Genomic DNA, 15511 nt, shown 5'->3' on the forward strand with positions numbered 1-15511 from the left:
CCTCTGTAAAAAGCGGTGCAATGCTGCCAGTCTCATGGCCGATAAAGACCACTGTTTCACTGACAGCTTCTGACTAAGGCGCCCACAGAGATTCTGTAGCTTCAAAGAAGACAGCGGGTGTACAGCTTATTCTGCGTAACAGACTTCGCTAAAGCTCAGCCACAACCAGACACTGAGTTGATACAGTGGGTGCTTAACTCCCCAGCCGGTACATAACAACCACATAGAATCTGTAAGATGGTTTACCCCATATCACAGGTTTAAATCAAGCACTATTTAAATGTAACCGTATAAGCCGCTAAGTGGTAATTATCAGTGACTGACACTTCAGGAGCTTCCTCCACAGGCCACAAGCTTTCAATCCATCCATCCATCCATCCATTTTCCAAACCGCTTATCCTACTGGGTCGCGGGGGGTCCGGAGCCTATCCCGGAAGCAATGGGCACGAGGCAGGGAACAACCCAGGATGGGGGGCCAGCCCATCGCAGGGCACACTCACACACCAGTCACTCACACATGCATTGCTACGGGCAATTTAGCAAGTCCAATTAGCCTCAGCATGTTTTTGGACTATGGAGGGAAACCGCAGTACCCGGAGGAAACCCCACGACGACATGGGGAGAACATGCAAACTCCGCACATGTGACCCAGGCGGAGACTCGAACCCGGATCCCAGAGGTGTGAGGCAATAGTGCTAACCTCTGCACCCGCTTTCAATCCAAGCTACTAAATTATTTTGCTGACTGACTAAACCAATGGTGAGTCATTAGCATAACACATCTAAGACAATGCACCTTGATCTACAAGTGATGCTTTCGTATTTAGAAATACAGATGTTCTCCACAAATTCATTTATGAATCATTGGTCAGGCTGAGAAGAGAGCCCATAATTAGCCTTTCGGGGCGACATTGATATTTCTGACTGACATATAATAGTGTGAAAAGGCTCCCTGGTCCATGAGAGGCTTATTCTCCGCTGAGTTAGTTATACTGGAGGTTCAGCTATATAATAAACGTCGGGTAAAATTTAGACTTTGTAAGGAAGTTTTGGGTTGTTTGTTTTTCCTTTGGCACTTTCTTATCCCCCATTATGACGTTAAAGCTGTTTGTCACTTTATTGCCATATAGTCATATGAGGATTTAAGGCAAAGGTTCATTTTTGTTCTACAAAACCATTCCTATAAGCAACATTTAAAGCAATATTTAAAGGCTTAACGCGAGTGGAACTTGGCTTTGTGAAGAAATGGATTTAAGTCGCATCACGATAGTTTGCCCTTCAACCTTCACTAGCATGACGGCCACGATAAGTGCAACGTCTTCCCAATGATCACAAAGAACACAAAGGAAGTCTGATCCATGTATACAAAGGAGAGAATATTTTTCTCATTACAGAATTATCTGTAGCTCTGTACAGTTAAGTCACTCTCATTTATCAGATGATATTCTATGAGAAATTCTTTTTATAAACATCCGTCCAATATCTGCTAAGGTCTTTTAATTCAATCCGGTGAATAGCCACTTATTCAATGCCCTTTAAGTGCCACAAAACTTGACACACACTTCAAATGAGCTTCATTCTGCAGTGAAGAGAATGACTCCAGCTGATGATGTTTATAACCGAATTAGCCCAGCGACTTTGTTACCTCAGCTGGAAATGATCACGAAAGGAAGAGTGAGAAAGAGCGTGAGCTGCATCGTCAGCTCAGCATCTGTGACTGGACTACTCATTTCAGGACTCATAGCACAGCATCATTATAGGGTTATTAGGTTATAGGGGATACAACAACATGTCCTGATTGGTTTCAACAGTTTTATGTTAGCGACAGAAGATGAAAGACTGGATTTTGCTTTCATGTATTGCATGATAAAAAATTCTCTGTGTGTTATGCATATCATCTTAAATTCAAATTCTATCACATTGCCAAAAAGCCTCGAGAAAAATACACTAAATACAATACATATTATAAAATAAAGATGCCATAATACAATAATCCAAGTAAACTAACAATAATATAATATAATTAGGGCAATTTCAGATGGTTAATGTTAATTGCAATAATCAATGTAATTAAGCGAGCAATTAATCGCATATCCAAACATGTCATAATTTGTTGAAAATTAGATCAAAAGTAGAACTAGACTAACAATCTTGCAATGAGACAAACTCAGAGCTTGCTTAAGTACCGATAGAATAACAAGACACAGGTGTGACTGAGATTAAACTAATTAACTCTATGAGGTAATAAATGGTATTAGGAAATAACACGGATATCAATAATTGCAATGATACATTAACTAAACTGCATATGCAAAAGATGCTTAACTACCAATAAAGCAATGAGAGATAAACTAATGAGCCGAGCTGGCCACAGAGACCAAGAATAGAAAATACAGGTTAAACAAGATTCCCAGTGACTTGCCGCTGCTGTAACTCTAACCTTCACTCATACTTGTGATATACAGATTATTCATTTTCAACAAAAATACTACTAGAAAGCAAGTGCAACCTTAATTTCAATGCTTTCAAAAAGGCTAGATGAACAGATAGTAATAAAAAAGAGATGGTATTGTATTATGTATTATAAGTAGGTGTCAAATGATTTATTTTTTAATTGCACACCATGGCATGTATTCAACAGGCAGATGAAAACACCATTTAAGCCCCACCGAGTAATCTATCCCTCATGCCCCTGCTATAAAAATATAATCAGGGGCAGTGGACCTTACCTTGCTGAGTTATGAAATTCAGGGAACCCCTGCTTATACAATCATATGAATGTAATACCTATTTGGAAAATCAGTTTTAAAACCAGTATCAAACACTGAAAACAGTCTCTTTTTAAGGCATTATCCTGCAAATTACAATTTTGTATCATAATTTTGTTTCCATCTGGCATTTTTAAAAATAAAAATGAACAAAGTAACAGTGTTTTCTCCCTATTCCTGTCAGTCAGCTACCCTGTGAGAATCTCCTGCACCCCTGCTTAGTATGCCTACAGAATCAGGATCCAGTTGTGGTGGTTGTGGATGACTAGGATGGTGAGCTGCGCTTGCAATTAAAGCACTCCACCTTCCCATCACTTTGAGGATGAAGGGGTTGGTATGGGTCTTCACAATGCCCAGTCACTTGAAGACCTTACTGAATATTTGAAAGATACCCCTTGGTCACTATGTAGCACCTCTGTCACAAAAAAGTGGCAAAAGAACTCCTCCACAGAGATCTTCCCTGGGTCTGCCAGAATGCCCTCACCGCTCAGAACTCCATCATCTCGCACAGGAGGGAGCACTTCTGAGGGTCAACAGCAGCATGGGCAAGCAAGTAAATGACGAACTGGCTACATGGGACGCGGGCCGGCACTCGCCCATCAACTTCTTAAAGGTGACGGGGGCATCGCAAAACCTGAAAAGCATAACGCTGAAGTGCCACAGACCTTGACAAAGTGAAAGTGGTTTTTGGTCAGACATCCAGGGCCTGTTCGACTTGTCTGCAGCCACTCCAGAGGTCTAAGGAGTTGATCCACGTAAACCTGGCAATGTGATCCAGTACGGCATTGATCCCGGGCAGTAGGTATGAGTACTTCCGAGTCACAGCATTCAGACACTAGAAGTCCGTGCAAAGTCACCTAGATCCATCCTTCTTCTTTATCAGGACTGCCCATGCTGTCGCTAGGCTCGATGACTCCCACTGTTGCAATCTCATGCATTTTCTGCTCTGCTGCCCGATGCATCAACAGCAACAATCAGTGAGGTTGAAGGCAGACTGGCTGGGCATCTCAATTCTCGATTTGATGTTGCACAAGCACGGTGGGGTGCACTCTTAGTCTCAAGCCATGGACCTCGACCGATGCCGCTGCTCTACTACCTCAGCTTATGATGCCTGTGCCATCTCCCAGGAAGGTTCTGTCATTGTACCATTTTTCATGCACTGCAAGGGGGGTGGTTGCACATCAGGGGCTGCCAGAACAGTTGGGGTGTGGTGGTCCACTTAGCTACAGTTCACTGACGTGTTCATCACTACTGCCTCCAGCAGCCATCTTGCAGAAGGGTCACCATGTCAGCTCCAAAATAGCTGAGGGTACATCCATATGCACCCCCCAGTTTGTGCAGCAGGTCCAGCTCTAGGTGTAGGAGTTGCAGATGTCTGTGAGTCACACCTGACAGGGAGCCACCTGCTCCCCGTCATCAGCATGCACATACCAGTGATGGACCTGAGGCAAACCCCTAGAACTTCATCCATCAGGTTGCCTCAGTTCCTGGAGTTCCCTTTGCTTCCCTGCTGCTTCCTTTTGGTGTCTTCTTCAGAGCCTGGATTCTTGAAATTGTTGAATCAGATTGTTAATAAAATATATTGCCTGGTATCCAACTTCTGATACCAGTGTAACAGGATTTTTGCAGTTGGTCACAGACGTTTGCCATTATTAACAGTGCACTGTCAGAGACAACTAGCAGCAGCTCAGACAATTATAATCCACACTCAGGCCACAATGCAACCACATGCACACCACTGAAAAAACAATACATTACTGCACTTACAGCAAAACGTTACAGGACTCACTACTACTACTATTACTGCGTTAGCTTACATCAGCACACCACACTGACCCCCCCGCTTCACTCCCCAACAACACAGCCAGAGGTTACAAGCCAGCAAATCAATGGCAGGTCCTTCAATGTGCATGTACAGCCATGGGCATCAGCAAACCATCCCCAAAGCACCAGACTGATTGTGGTAAACAGGCCGAGTGGCTCTTTAATTTTTCAGCTGATAGACTAACATTAGTTATCATGGAGCACTGGAGCCTGCAGATTGATGCTGTCTGCAATAACGTTAGTTGGCTAATAGCCTTATTATATATTAATAATAATAACAATTTGATGATGATGATGAGGATCATCATCATCATTTGGTTGCACTGTTTGTGCAGTCATTTATTCAACTATTTTTCTAACGATGTGTAAAGGTGAGTCCACGGACATGTATAAGTCAAAATATCTGTTTTTTACTGAAGTTTAAAAAGCACAGAAGATTTTACGTTTCTCAGTGTTCCTTTCTTCACTACCTTTATTCTTATTTCTGTAGCAGATTTCATGAGCAGATTCTTTAATGTGACAACAATTATGTCAATATAAAAAAAAAATCCACAATCCACACTCAAGATGAGAGGCTAAGATCAGAAAACAGATCAGGTGAAGAGAATCAAATTCAAATTGCGATCCAAAACACAGCGTCAATATGCAAACGTCAGAACTTCGGGCAAATACAGTGAGGCAAAACTAACATTGAGTCGAACGATCACAACACTGCACAAAGATGCCTCCTTATTAGTGAACAAACTGAAATATATGCTCACCATTAAGGAGGGCAAAGCACTCTCTGATTGAGAGTTGTTGGAGTTCTGATTCAAACCCAATTGAACATAGACATAATTTGTTCACTCAACTGCCGTCTGGTAAATGATATAGTACAGGGGTCTCCAATGCCGGTCCTGGAGAGCTGCTGTCCGGTAGGTTTTCTACTTGGAGTCTCATCAGGCACCAATGCCTGGTATTTACCTGAGAGCAGTGGCCAGTACTACGAAGCAGGGTTACTGGCTTATTGGGGTAACTTGTCAGATTTCAGGTACCACAGTTTAAATGGACTTCATATTGGTTCACTTACATTTTGCCCAGACTACCTTACAGTCTCACCTTCAATAGCAAGCTTCCTCCCCCTACTGACGATGTCATTAATTCAGTGATACGCCCCAACTCTTTCCCACGACTGCACTACAGCTCCCTCCAGTGCTGCATGCAATATTTACATTGAGCCACCTGGTAGGTACAATACTCCTGTATCTGCTCTGTTCCAATACATTTCTGCTAATCCTTTCCTATTCATTAACCTTGTGCCTTGTGTCATTCACCTTCCATTGGCCAGCAAATTTTTGTGTCCATCTAGTAATTTGTTGACTAGTGCTGGTCATTGTATTATTGCTGGTTGAAACCTTAAAGGGGCAGCATGCGGCTCAGTGGACTAAGCCTGTGTGCTTGTGGTCGGAGGGTCGCTGGGTGAACCCAGTTTCGGCACGTCTGCGGGTTCTTGAGTAAGACCCTTAACCCCCAGCTCCCTGGGCACCACAACAGGTGACTGCCCTTCATAGCCAGATTGCACTTGCCTACAAAGAGCAAGTTGGGGGAAGCATGAAGAGAATTTCCACACAGGAATTATATTAAAAAAGAATCTGTTATTTTATCCAGTAATTTAAACACTTTGCATTGTTAATTGTTTCAAGTGTAATATCCAGACTTCTGCCTTTCTTGAAGCATTTAATTTATTTGATATAATTATTTTGTCTTCCTGAACTTTAGTGCATTTAAATATATGTGAATTATGAGAAGCTAATGTAGCCATACCATTGACATTCCATAAAAAGACCCTTGATCCGTGGTTGAGAAAGATGCTCCGATTTGTCTGAGCATTCATGTCCATCTGTCCACCTTCCTAACGGTTGTCCTGATGAGGTATGTGGCTGAATATTCACACGAAAGCCTTGAATATCTGTTCATTATGGGTTTTATCCTTTATGTACTACTTCTGGTGTGAAGTGGCAGCCATAAAAGGTACCCAGGCAGGCACAAAATTGAAATCAGTGGGACTGGACAAATGTCCTTCCTTGAATCTAAAATCTGCAATGCAATATAATACACAGCTGTCTATCACCCAAATAACTCAAAGATGGAAAAAATCAAGCGGCATAAAACCCACTATGTTGTAAGCTGACTTCCATTCAATTATCAAATCCAAGAAAAGCAATATTAATGGAAAACAGTTGATCACATGATTAAGAGATTTGTATAACAAAAACAAAATGCACAGCCTTTATCACACGTGAAAGGTATGGTTCTGCTTTCACATCATAACAATTCGAAAGGCCTCCTGATCGTTTTCACGTGACGTGGAATCTGACAGTGATAAACATATGCTGATCTTACATAAAAAAATACATCAACTCTCCAACAATAAATGAAAACAGAGTGTATTGTATGAAAATGTTCTGTCTCTTTAGCAAAGACAGTCCCGCTGTGCTCAGCTTCCTCCAGGGGCTTGGAGGCACTGGTCAGTCACACCCACTGATCATCTCTGCCTTTGTCTGTCATCATGGCTCGTATTTATATACAATTTTGCAACCGATGCAAGATGTTTTCATGAACATCTGCTGATCACCTGCATGTTTACCATCAACCTAACAAATTTAAATGTCATAATGTAAATAAATTATTGAACAGCATGTCTAATTACCTTGGGTGGCACATATTCAGTTTTACCTGATTGCAGCTAGTCATATACGTGAGGCTGCTCTGTGGATTAGGAGTCTGTGCCCAAGATCGGAATCCTGTGGTCGGCAGAGTGATTTCACCGTTGAGTCCTTAAGCAAGGTTCTTCACCCCAATTACTCCAAGAACTGGTTGGCCCAATTATACATCGCTTTGGACAAATGTATCTAACAAAGAAAATGTGACATTTCAAAGGAAAATACTAGCATTCCTTCTTCAGTGACTGAGTTCCGTCTATTGTTATTATACATTCAGTACAATGAAACACTCTGGTTTTGCTCATTAACAAAAGTCCTAACAATGACAAACAAAAACAAGACACGAGATAACATGAAACTGAACACAAACTAAAGGTAGCAGCAAAATGAATAGCAGCATTAAGTTAAATAAGTAAACAACAAGACAAGAATCAAGCAGTAGCATATAATTGTGTACTCCTGACTGAATTTTTTTTTTTTATAAAAAATAAGGTGTCCAAGTGAGCAGAGGTAAAATGCATGTCTGGGTGTGCGAACTTTATAAGCAGAAGAGACGCATAATGTTTGGAATATCTGGTGCTGGTTTAGACGTGCTCCATGATTAAACTTCAAGATGTGAAGCTAAGCTCATTACTGGCAAGTTTATGAGAGTCAGACTCAAACTCTTCTGGCGTTTATGAATGTGTGTATCAAAATGACTCCCCTTTCCAAACAATGCAACCCAATGAGTTTTGAGTTAAGCAAAAAAAGTAATATTTCTTTCAAAGGATGTGCATTTCTGCTGAAGAGAAAGTAAGAAATTGACCTTGAGTTGAACGTTGTCTTCAGACTATTCACTGGGCTTCATACTTTGACTTCATACTCAGACTTTGTGTCGATATTGCATGTGAATGTACTATATTAATAAACTCTTGTTAGGTTATAATTGCTTTCACTGTAAATGCTGATTTTCATAACATGCATTAATGGCTTCCAAAGTTTTTTTTATTAAACGGATAATACAGGGCAAAATTCTTATAAAGATAGCTCCTCTTTATCATGAGCTTTAACACTTCGTCACTAACTGCCACTTTGTTCTAAGGATTTAGCTTAATAGCATTAAAGGTGATTTTAGAGGTAAATTAACAGATGAAGTATTCGAACCATATAAACAGTTGTGCCCAGTAGAGAACATCTGTTTTCCTCAGCAACTGGTACTGTAAGGCTCATTTTTCCTGTACCTCAAAGTCTCCTTATCATGTAGTATTTGTGATGCCCGGCTCGTCCGCTCCTCCTGTGTGCCACGCCCCCCAAATTACCCACGTGTTCTTTCCCGATCGTACCCAGCTGTGTCTGATTAGTTTCAGTCAGTCCTGTGTATTTCAGTCCGTGTCTTACCTGAGTCCATTGTCTGTCATTAGTGATGTTACCCAGTGTTCGTGGTGTGACATGTTTCCTGCTCCTGTCCCGTCTAATAAATCCCCGTTTGTTCTACTCTCACCTGTGAGTCGCTTGCTTGGCCGCTCGCACAGCCTGTGCGTTGCCCTGTCCCACACTACGCGTGACAGAATGACAGACCTTACAAAGACAAAGAGGATGCGGAGGAGAAAGAAGCACCTGCCAGAGTCCATCAGTCTGGGAGCCTGCTCCCTGGCTCGACTCTGGGAGCCCCTGGAGGAGGAGGAGGAGCTCTACCCTTCGCCAGCCCTGGAGTCCAGCCAGCTAGAGCAACTGCCGCCCCTTGACCGGTACCAGTACTGACCGGAGAGACTGTGTAATTGGGGAGGTGTTAGGGCTGTGAGGGACTCGATCCCCCGAGTGCCCAGAGTCCCGAAGAGGACCACGCCCGTCTCCCCCTCGCATGACTTGCGTTTCCAGTCTCCTGCGGTAGTCTCCCCTGAGTCGCCCCCCTCACCTCTGTCCGAGGAGAGGGAGACACTGTACAATCAGTTCTTTAACCTCCAAGGACTTTTTGTAAGGGTGATGGGCGACCCAACCGCACCCAGTGGACCTCCTACCTCCGGGCGAGCTTCCCTTGAGTGCCTCGCTGTTCGGTTCCGCAGGGCAGTGGAGCCAGCGCCGGGACTAACACCTCTGCCGGCGGACCCTGCGTTGGAGCATCCGCCTCTGCTGGCGGACTCCACTCCCGAGCCACCGTCGCAGGTGTCGCCAGCACGACAGCGAACACCGCCGCCCGAAGATCCAGCACAGCTACCTCGGCCATCTGCACCACAGCCACCTCTGCAATCTGCGCAGCCGGAGCAGCGATCAACGCCGCCCGACGGTTCTGCGCAGCATCCTCTTCCAGCGGCTCCAGCACAGGCGTTGCTATCCACAACCCCAGAGCCCGAGCAACTGCCTCTGCTGCCGCTTGCGGGCCTGGAGCGCGAGCAACCGCCCACTCAGCCGCTGCCGCCCACTCAGCCGCCCGCTCAGCCGCTGCCGCCCATTCAGCCGCCCGCTCAGCCGCTGCCGCCCACTCAGCCGCCCGCTCAGCCGCTGCCGCGCTCGCAGCCGCCCGCTCAGCCGCTGCCGCCCGCGCGGACTCATCAATCTGCGCTACCTGCCGCTCACAAGCAGGCACTCCCAGTGTCTGCAGCAGCGCCCACGCCCACACCCAGAGGGCGCCCCGTGTCCGCGGCAGGTCCCACTCTAGAGGCGTCCCTTACGCCTCCAAGGACTAGGCCCCCCGGGACCCCTGTTTCCAGTCCTGTTCCGGGTCCTAACCCTCCTTCAACCCCGCCTGCCTTCATCCCCGAGGAGGTCCCAGAGGACCCCACCGTAGCTCCTCCCTCTGCGGAAGTAGAGGAGCTCGAATGGGACCCCTCGGGGATCTTTCTAGTCTCCCCAGTACCTGCACCCCGGCGAACTCGGCCCCGTAAGGGGGTCACCATGTCTGTGTCCCATGAAGGGAGGGGACACAGACGCAGGGCTAGGGTCCCGCCCACCCTGCCCCCTGGCTCGCCCTCCCTCGCCTGCGCTAGGGCTCGGTGGGCGCCAGCGGGTCCTGGCCCTCCGGGTCGGCTGTCGCCTGCGGATCCCCCTCCTTGCCCTCGTCGCCCGGCCTCGCTCCCTCTGCCGGATCCTCGGCGGTCGCCTGCGGGTGCCCCTGAGGCGGCTCCTCGGTCGCCTGCTGGTCCCCCCTCTCCTTGCCCTCGCCCAGGTCCCTTCCGGTTCCCTCGTCCCCTTCCCCGGTGGCCCCTCCTGCTCCCTCCTCGGCCCCTTCCTCGGTCCCTCGCCCGGCCTCCTCGGCAACTCCGGGGTCCCCTCCGGCTCTGGCCTCCCGGCTGGCTGCGGCCCCTCCGGCCGCCTCCCATCGCCCGCTGGGGCTCTCTCGGGCTTTCCCCTGTTCCCCCGCCTTCTCTCTCTTCTTCCCTGCCTCTGTCCCTCCTGTCTCTGCTTCCCCTTTCTTTGTCCCTCGTCCCTTCGCTCTTCCTGTTACTCCTTCTCCCTCTGGGTTCCCTCCGTTCACTCCCAGTCCTTTTGTCCCGCCTGTTCCCTCTGTGTCCCCTTTTCTGGTCTGTTTGTCTGCCTTTCCTGTCCTGTGTCGTGTCCTGTCTTGGCTTCTGCCTCTGTGTCAGTTTTGCCTGTCTGTCTTGTTCCCTGTCCCTCGTTGATGGTTTTGGTTCTTGTTTTTCAGGTCCTGGTTCCCCGGTCTCGTCCCGTCCGTCGCCTCATCCCGGGCGCGCCTGGTGTAGCGCGCCTTTGGGGGGGGGTTCTGTGATGCCCAGCTCGTCCGCTCCTCCTGTGTGCCACACCCCCTAATTACCCACGTGTTCTTTCCCGATCGTACCCAGCTGTGTCTGATTATTTTCAGTCAGTCCTGTGTATTTCAGTCCGTGTCTTACCTGAGTCCGTTGTCTGTCATTAGTGATGTTACCCAGTGTTTGTGGTGTGACATGTTTCCTGCTCCCGTCCTGTCTAATAAATCCCCGTTTGTTCTACTTTCGCCTGTGAGTCGCTTGCTTGGCCGCTCGCACAGCCTGTGCGTTGCCCTATCCCACACTACGCGTGACAGTATTCAGGAAAATCATCAGTAGTTATGAAGTTTTATTTTGGAGGCAGACAAATGACTTGGCTAAAGGTGCAAATCCACCGATACCAGACCCTTTGTGACTTACAGCAGGATTCAGTTTAGGGTGAAAAGTAGCTCTGCGGAATATATTTGTCCATTAAATTTAAAAGAGTATCATAGTCTATAGTTTGTCCCAAAGCGACAGTGTTTTTCACTGGCTGCGAGTTAAATGCACAGATGCACCAGCCTGCGATTACATCCCCAGATCTGGATGGTGGATTTTAGGCTGTGAATAGGCCTGGGTGGTACGACAGTATTAGACAATCCTGAAGGTATTACTTTTAATGCTATCAAAAATACAGACACTTCTCTTCCTATGAAACTGATATTGAGGCGATGTGTTGTAGTCCATGGCATCAGCACCGACAATAGCTAGGTAAAAAAAATTATGTCAAAGAATAACACACCTGTATAGGTTAATGCCACAAAAATAAAATATGTCGTGAAAACCACTGAGCATGCAGCTGCAAATACAGCAGGTCCCACAGATCAGGCAGTGACGTTAGTGGCAATAAATGAGGGTGACTTTTTAATTCTTCAAGTTGTTTTTTTGTAATACCATCATATACCGTATACCAGCTTGGAATGTCTTGAAGATATGATGGCATGAAAAATAGCTGTGAACCTCCATCCTGAACTGCAAGACCCTCAAGTTCAAATGGAATGCAATAATTCACCCAGTGGACCCAGTAAGTGTTATATTGTAAACTAAAATTGTACATGAATCAAAACAATATGGGTTCCCTATGTTATAGCTGTTGATACTGTCCTGTGATGGACTGGCATCCCATCCAGGATATAGTCCAGTCTGGTGTCCTATACTGCCTGGGATAGACCTGTCCCCCCTGGGGGACCCTGTACTGGATAAGCAATTGTATGTGTAATGTATGGATGAATAAATTATTCATGTAATTGCGTGTTATCAATTGGTACAATGAATGGAATTGGGATAATAAAATCCTTACAGCTTTGTTTGGAAAATTCTTCAGAAAAGTGAGCTCTTTCCCTTTAGGAATAAGGTAATCTGTCAATATTTGACATTCCATTCTAATTTCTTTTAACTAACTTAATTTATATCAAGTCCAATGTAAAAAATTGTTAAAGGAAAGCAGGATACACATGTGCTGCATAAAGCATTAAAAAGCTTTATTATACCATGAGAATGTGAATGGAAAAGATTTATCTGTGCAAGCAAGACTGTATGCTTTGTATTGCCCATAGACCACTGATGTTTTTACTAAACAAGGAAAGAATATATTCTTGCTAAGTATATACAAAAGGATAACTGTGTAATTACAAATAGCCGGAAAAACACAAAATAATTTCCCATGGGAAATGTAGGTATAAATCAAATGATCTTAAAATAATCACAACAGCCGAGTCTGACGTGGTTTAAAAGACAAAGAACCTAAATGAAACACAAAAAGACTTTGTTGCAGATTGTGTGACACCAGCATCATAAATAAAATCCCTCAGTGTGTGCGTAGTAACTTACTGCTTCACCGCAAGCATATGACGATGGTGCTACGAGATTTCATGTAGGGAATAAACAGTGAGGATCAGCTGATAGACACAGTAATTTGTTCTGTGGTTGTCTATGAGGGGTGGGGAACAGTGTACAGCTTATCCCAATAGCAATCTCCAGTGTTAATGTTTAATATTTCAGTCACTCAACCCAGCTGTCCAAGCCCTGAAGGATCCACAATACAGATGAAGGCCTCATTGCAGCTTTTGACAAAAGTATTACGATCTTACCACGCTGTGGTGCCCCCCAGCTAAACTGCACAAATCTGAACACACACCAACTCTGCCTAATAATGACTGGTGCAATTTTAAACATCTGAGAGTTTTTAAAATGTAATCTTTCCACTGGTCAGGGTTTAGAGACTGTAATCAAGCCGTCTACTTTTAGTTAATTTGATCCTGCAGACATTCCAAAAATTATATTTGTAAACTAGCCAACTGTCCAGTAGATTATACATTACTGATAACATTTAGGTCTTCTATATTATCCTGGTCATTAATATTACTTAAGAACTAAAGAACAAAAAAATAATACAATTTTCCATTTTCATGCATCTGAAATGACTGACAGTTAGTCATGATCTGTTCTGCTAGCCATCCCGTTTCCTTCCCATTGTCTCCTAATCACATGCACCTGTCTCTCATTTGCCTTCATTACTACTCTTTACAGTCACCTATTCATGTTCAGTTCCTCAGCTCCAGCCTTGGTAATGTTAGTGTGCCTCTCTGTTACCCTGTGTTGTGAGTCAGTGTGTCATAGTCCCTTTGTCCAATATCATGCCCCTATGTCTGGTTAACCGTAAGATCTCCCTATCATTCCTCCTGGCTTCCTAGTCTGACCCCTTGCAGTCCTTTGTTTTTTCTGTACTTCACCTTGGAATAAAACCCCTTCCGTAAACCTGAAGGCTGGGTTGTTTCTCCTTCGCCCCATTATAACAGTTGGGCAAGGTGACTAAAATTGCCAATCGTTTTAAATCCCTTTCAAATCATGTGGAACATGCAACTGAATGGATAAATAAAACAGTTCCATATAAGATACACAAAGGTAAATACAGCTTCAAAAGTTAAACCTCAAACTCAATATTCAAAACATTCAGAGGCTAAAATTTTGTGATAGCAAATTTCAAAAGCTTAATATGGCTTTCAAGAAAAACGTAATACCAAAAATTCTGTGATGATCTCAGTTCAGGGTGACTCAAACTTGACAACGCTTGTGTCATGAAAAGGTCGATTCAACGTCAAAACCACTTTCCATGCAGTCTGCTTTAACATCTTTCTTAACACAGGACTGAGGAAAAATCCAGGAGAAGGCAGCAGAAGAAATAGCGCGGGAAATTCTGTAGGACTTTCGTGGCGTATATTCAGCATAACACTGCATGCGGTTTGCTTGGAAACGTTTAAGTACAAAATAAACAGTGGCTCCCTAAGGTCTACAAGTGTTATTTATGTAAATACATAACTTAATATGCACCTGGATTATTAAAACGGCTATGCATGTCGCACACTTGTTGGTAAAACTTTTAAAGTTTATAGATTCTTGATTTTTATTATTATTATTTATTTCATAACTGTGGAACAGTGAAACTAAACGTAATATGTCATGATTTACATTACGCGGTTATATCTACAGGTGATTTTCATTCCCATGTGATTTTTCCCGGTAAGCCGATGGGTACGTGGGCCGGTTAAAACGCAAATATTATCGTGGGGGACCCCAAAGTCCTAAAACCCATTTTTAATGCCACTGCAGCTCTGTTTAAGAGTGGTATGTTGCTTGGGTGTTTTAAGTTATTTCCTAAAAAGTAAACTGCTGCTGTGTCGTTTATTGTGCTCTTATTGAAGAAACGAAGGCATGTAAATAAAATATCCTGAACGTATAAGAATGCCAATAAGAGAAAACGCAAAATGGATATATTTTAGATTACTGTCAGATACTTTAAATTTGAAAACATCTGCTGATGGCTTCATTTTATTTTATTTCAATATTCTGCAAAATATATACAAGAAAATCCATTCCTGTGGGATGACGTACATTACTGCAAAATATTTCAGGGGTATAACGTCACTTTCGATTCAGTTGAGTAGTAATAGACAACTACTGTGCCACTGTTACGTAACCCAAATCCAGGGTGCTTCGTTTAACACATGGCTGAGAACTTTGCAAACACTGTTAAAAACTAAATAGGTATATATGTTCTTCTGTTGATGCTAGTCGTATCTTAAATGGTCTGAAAATTAAAATACCCTGGCTGTTGCGATAAAACAGTAGATGATGGGTGTTTTATGATTGCAAAAACAACGTTTCGGTTACGTTGTTAAATGTAAAGAGTTTTTAAATATTCAAGAAAATATGTGGTAATAATTAAAGGACCACCGTGCCTTAAAAATTAGATAGGCCTATATAGAAACATCAACGTTAAAATATTAAAATATCACCTTACCTGCATTCCTGAGCTTCTTGTTTCTAAATACGGTTAAAATAACAAGAAAGTTGCCGAGGATGTCAACGACTATGGTGAATATCAGCACGCTGGCCAGCGCTGTCGTCACACCCGCCGAGGAGGTCGGAACTGCCAGGCTGCTTCTATTCCGACCGTATGGCAAACAATCGATACAGCTCACGTTAACTTCAAACTCCAT

General features: G+C 44.2%; 1 protein-coding gene across 1 annotated transcript in view; it reads right to left on the bottom strand.

Annotated features, from left to right (window-relative positions):
• The window catches only part of mtnr1c (melatonin receptor 1C), a 33993-nt gene extending 18482 nt beyond the window's left edge, over window positions 1-15511 (bottom strand). The window contains exon 1 of the mRNA XM_049029344.1: window positions 15313-15511. Coding sequence (XP_048885301.1) covers window positions 15313-15511 — 199 coding nt within the window. The remainder of the gene's footprint in view (window positions 1-15312) is intronic.

Source organism: Brienomyrus brachyistius, chromosome 10 (assembly GCF_023856365.1).
Source record: "Brienomyrus brachyistius isolate T26 chromosome 10, BBRACH_0.4, whole genome shotgun sequence".
Lineage (NCBI taxonomy): Eukaryota > Metazoa > Chordata > Actinopteri > Osteoglossiformes > Mormyridae > Brienomyrus > Brienomyrus brachyistius.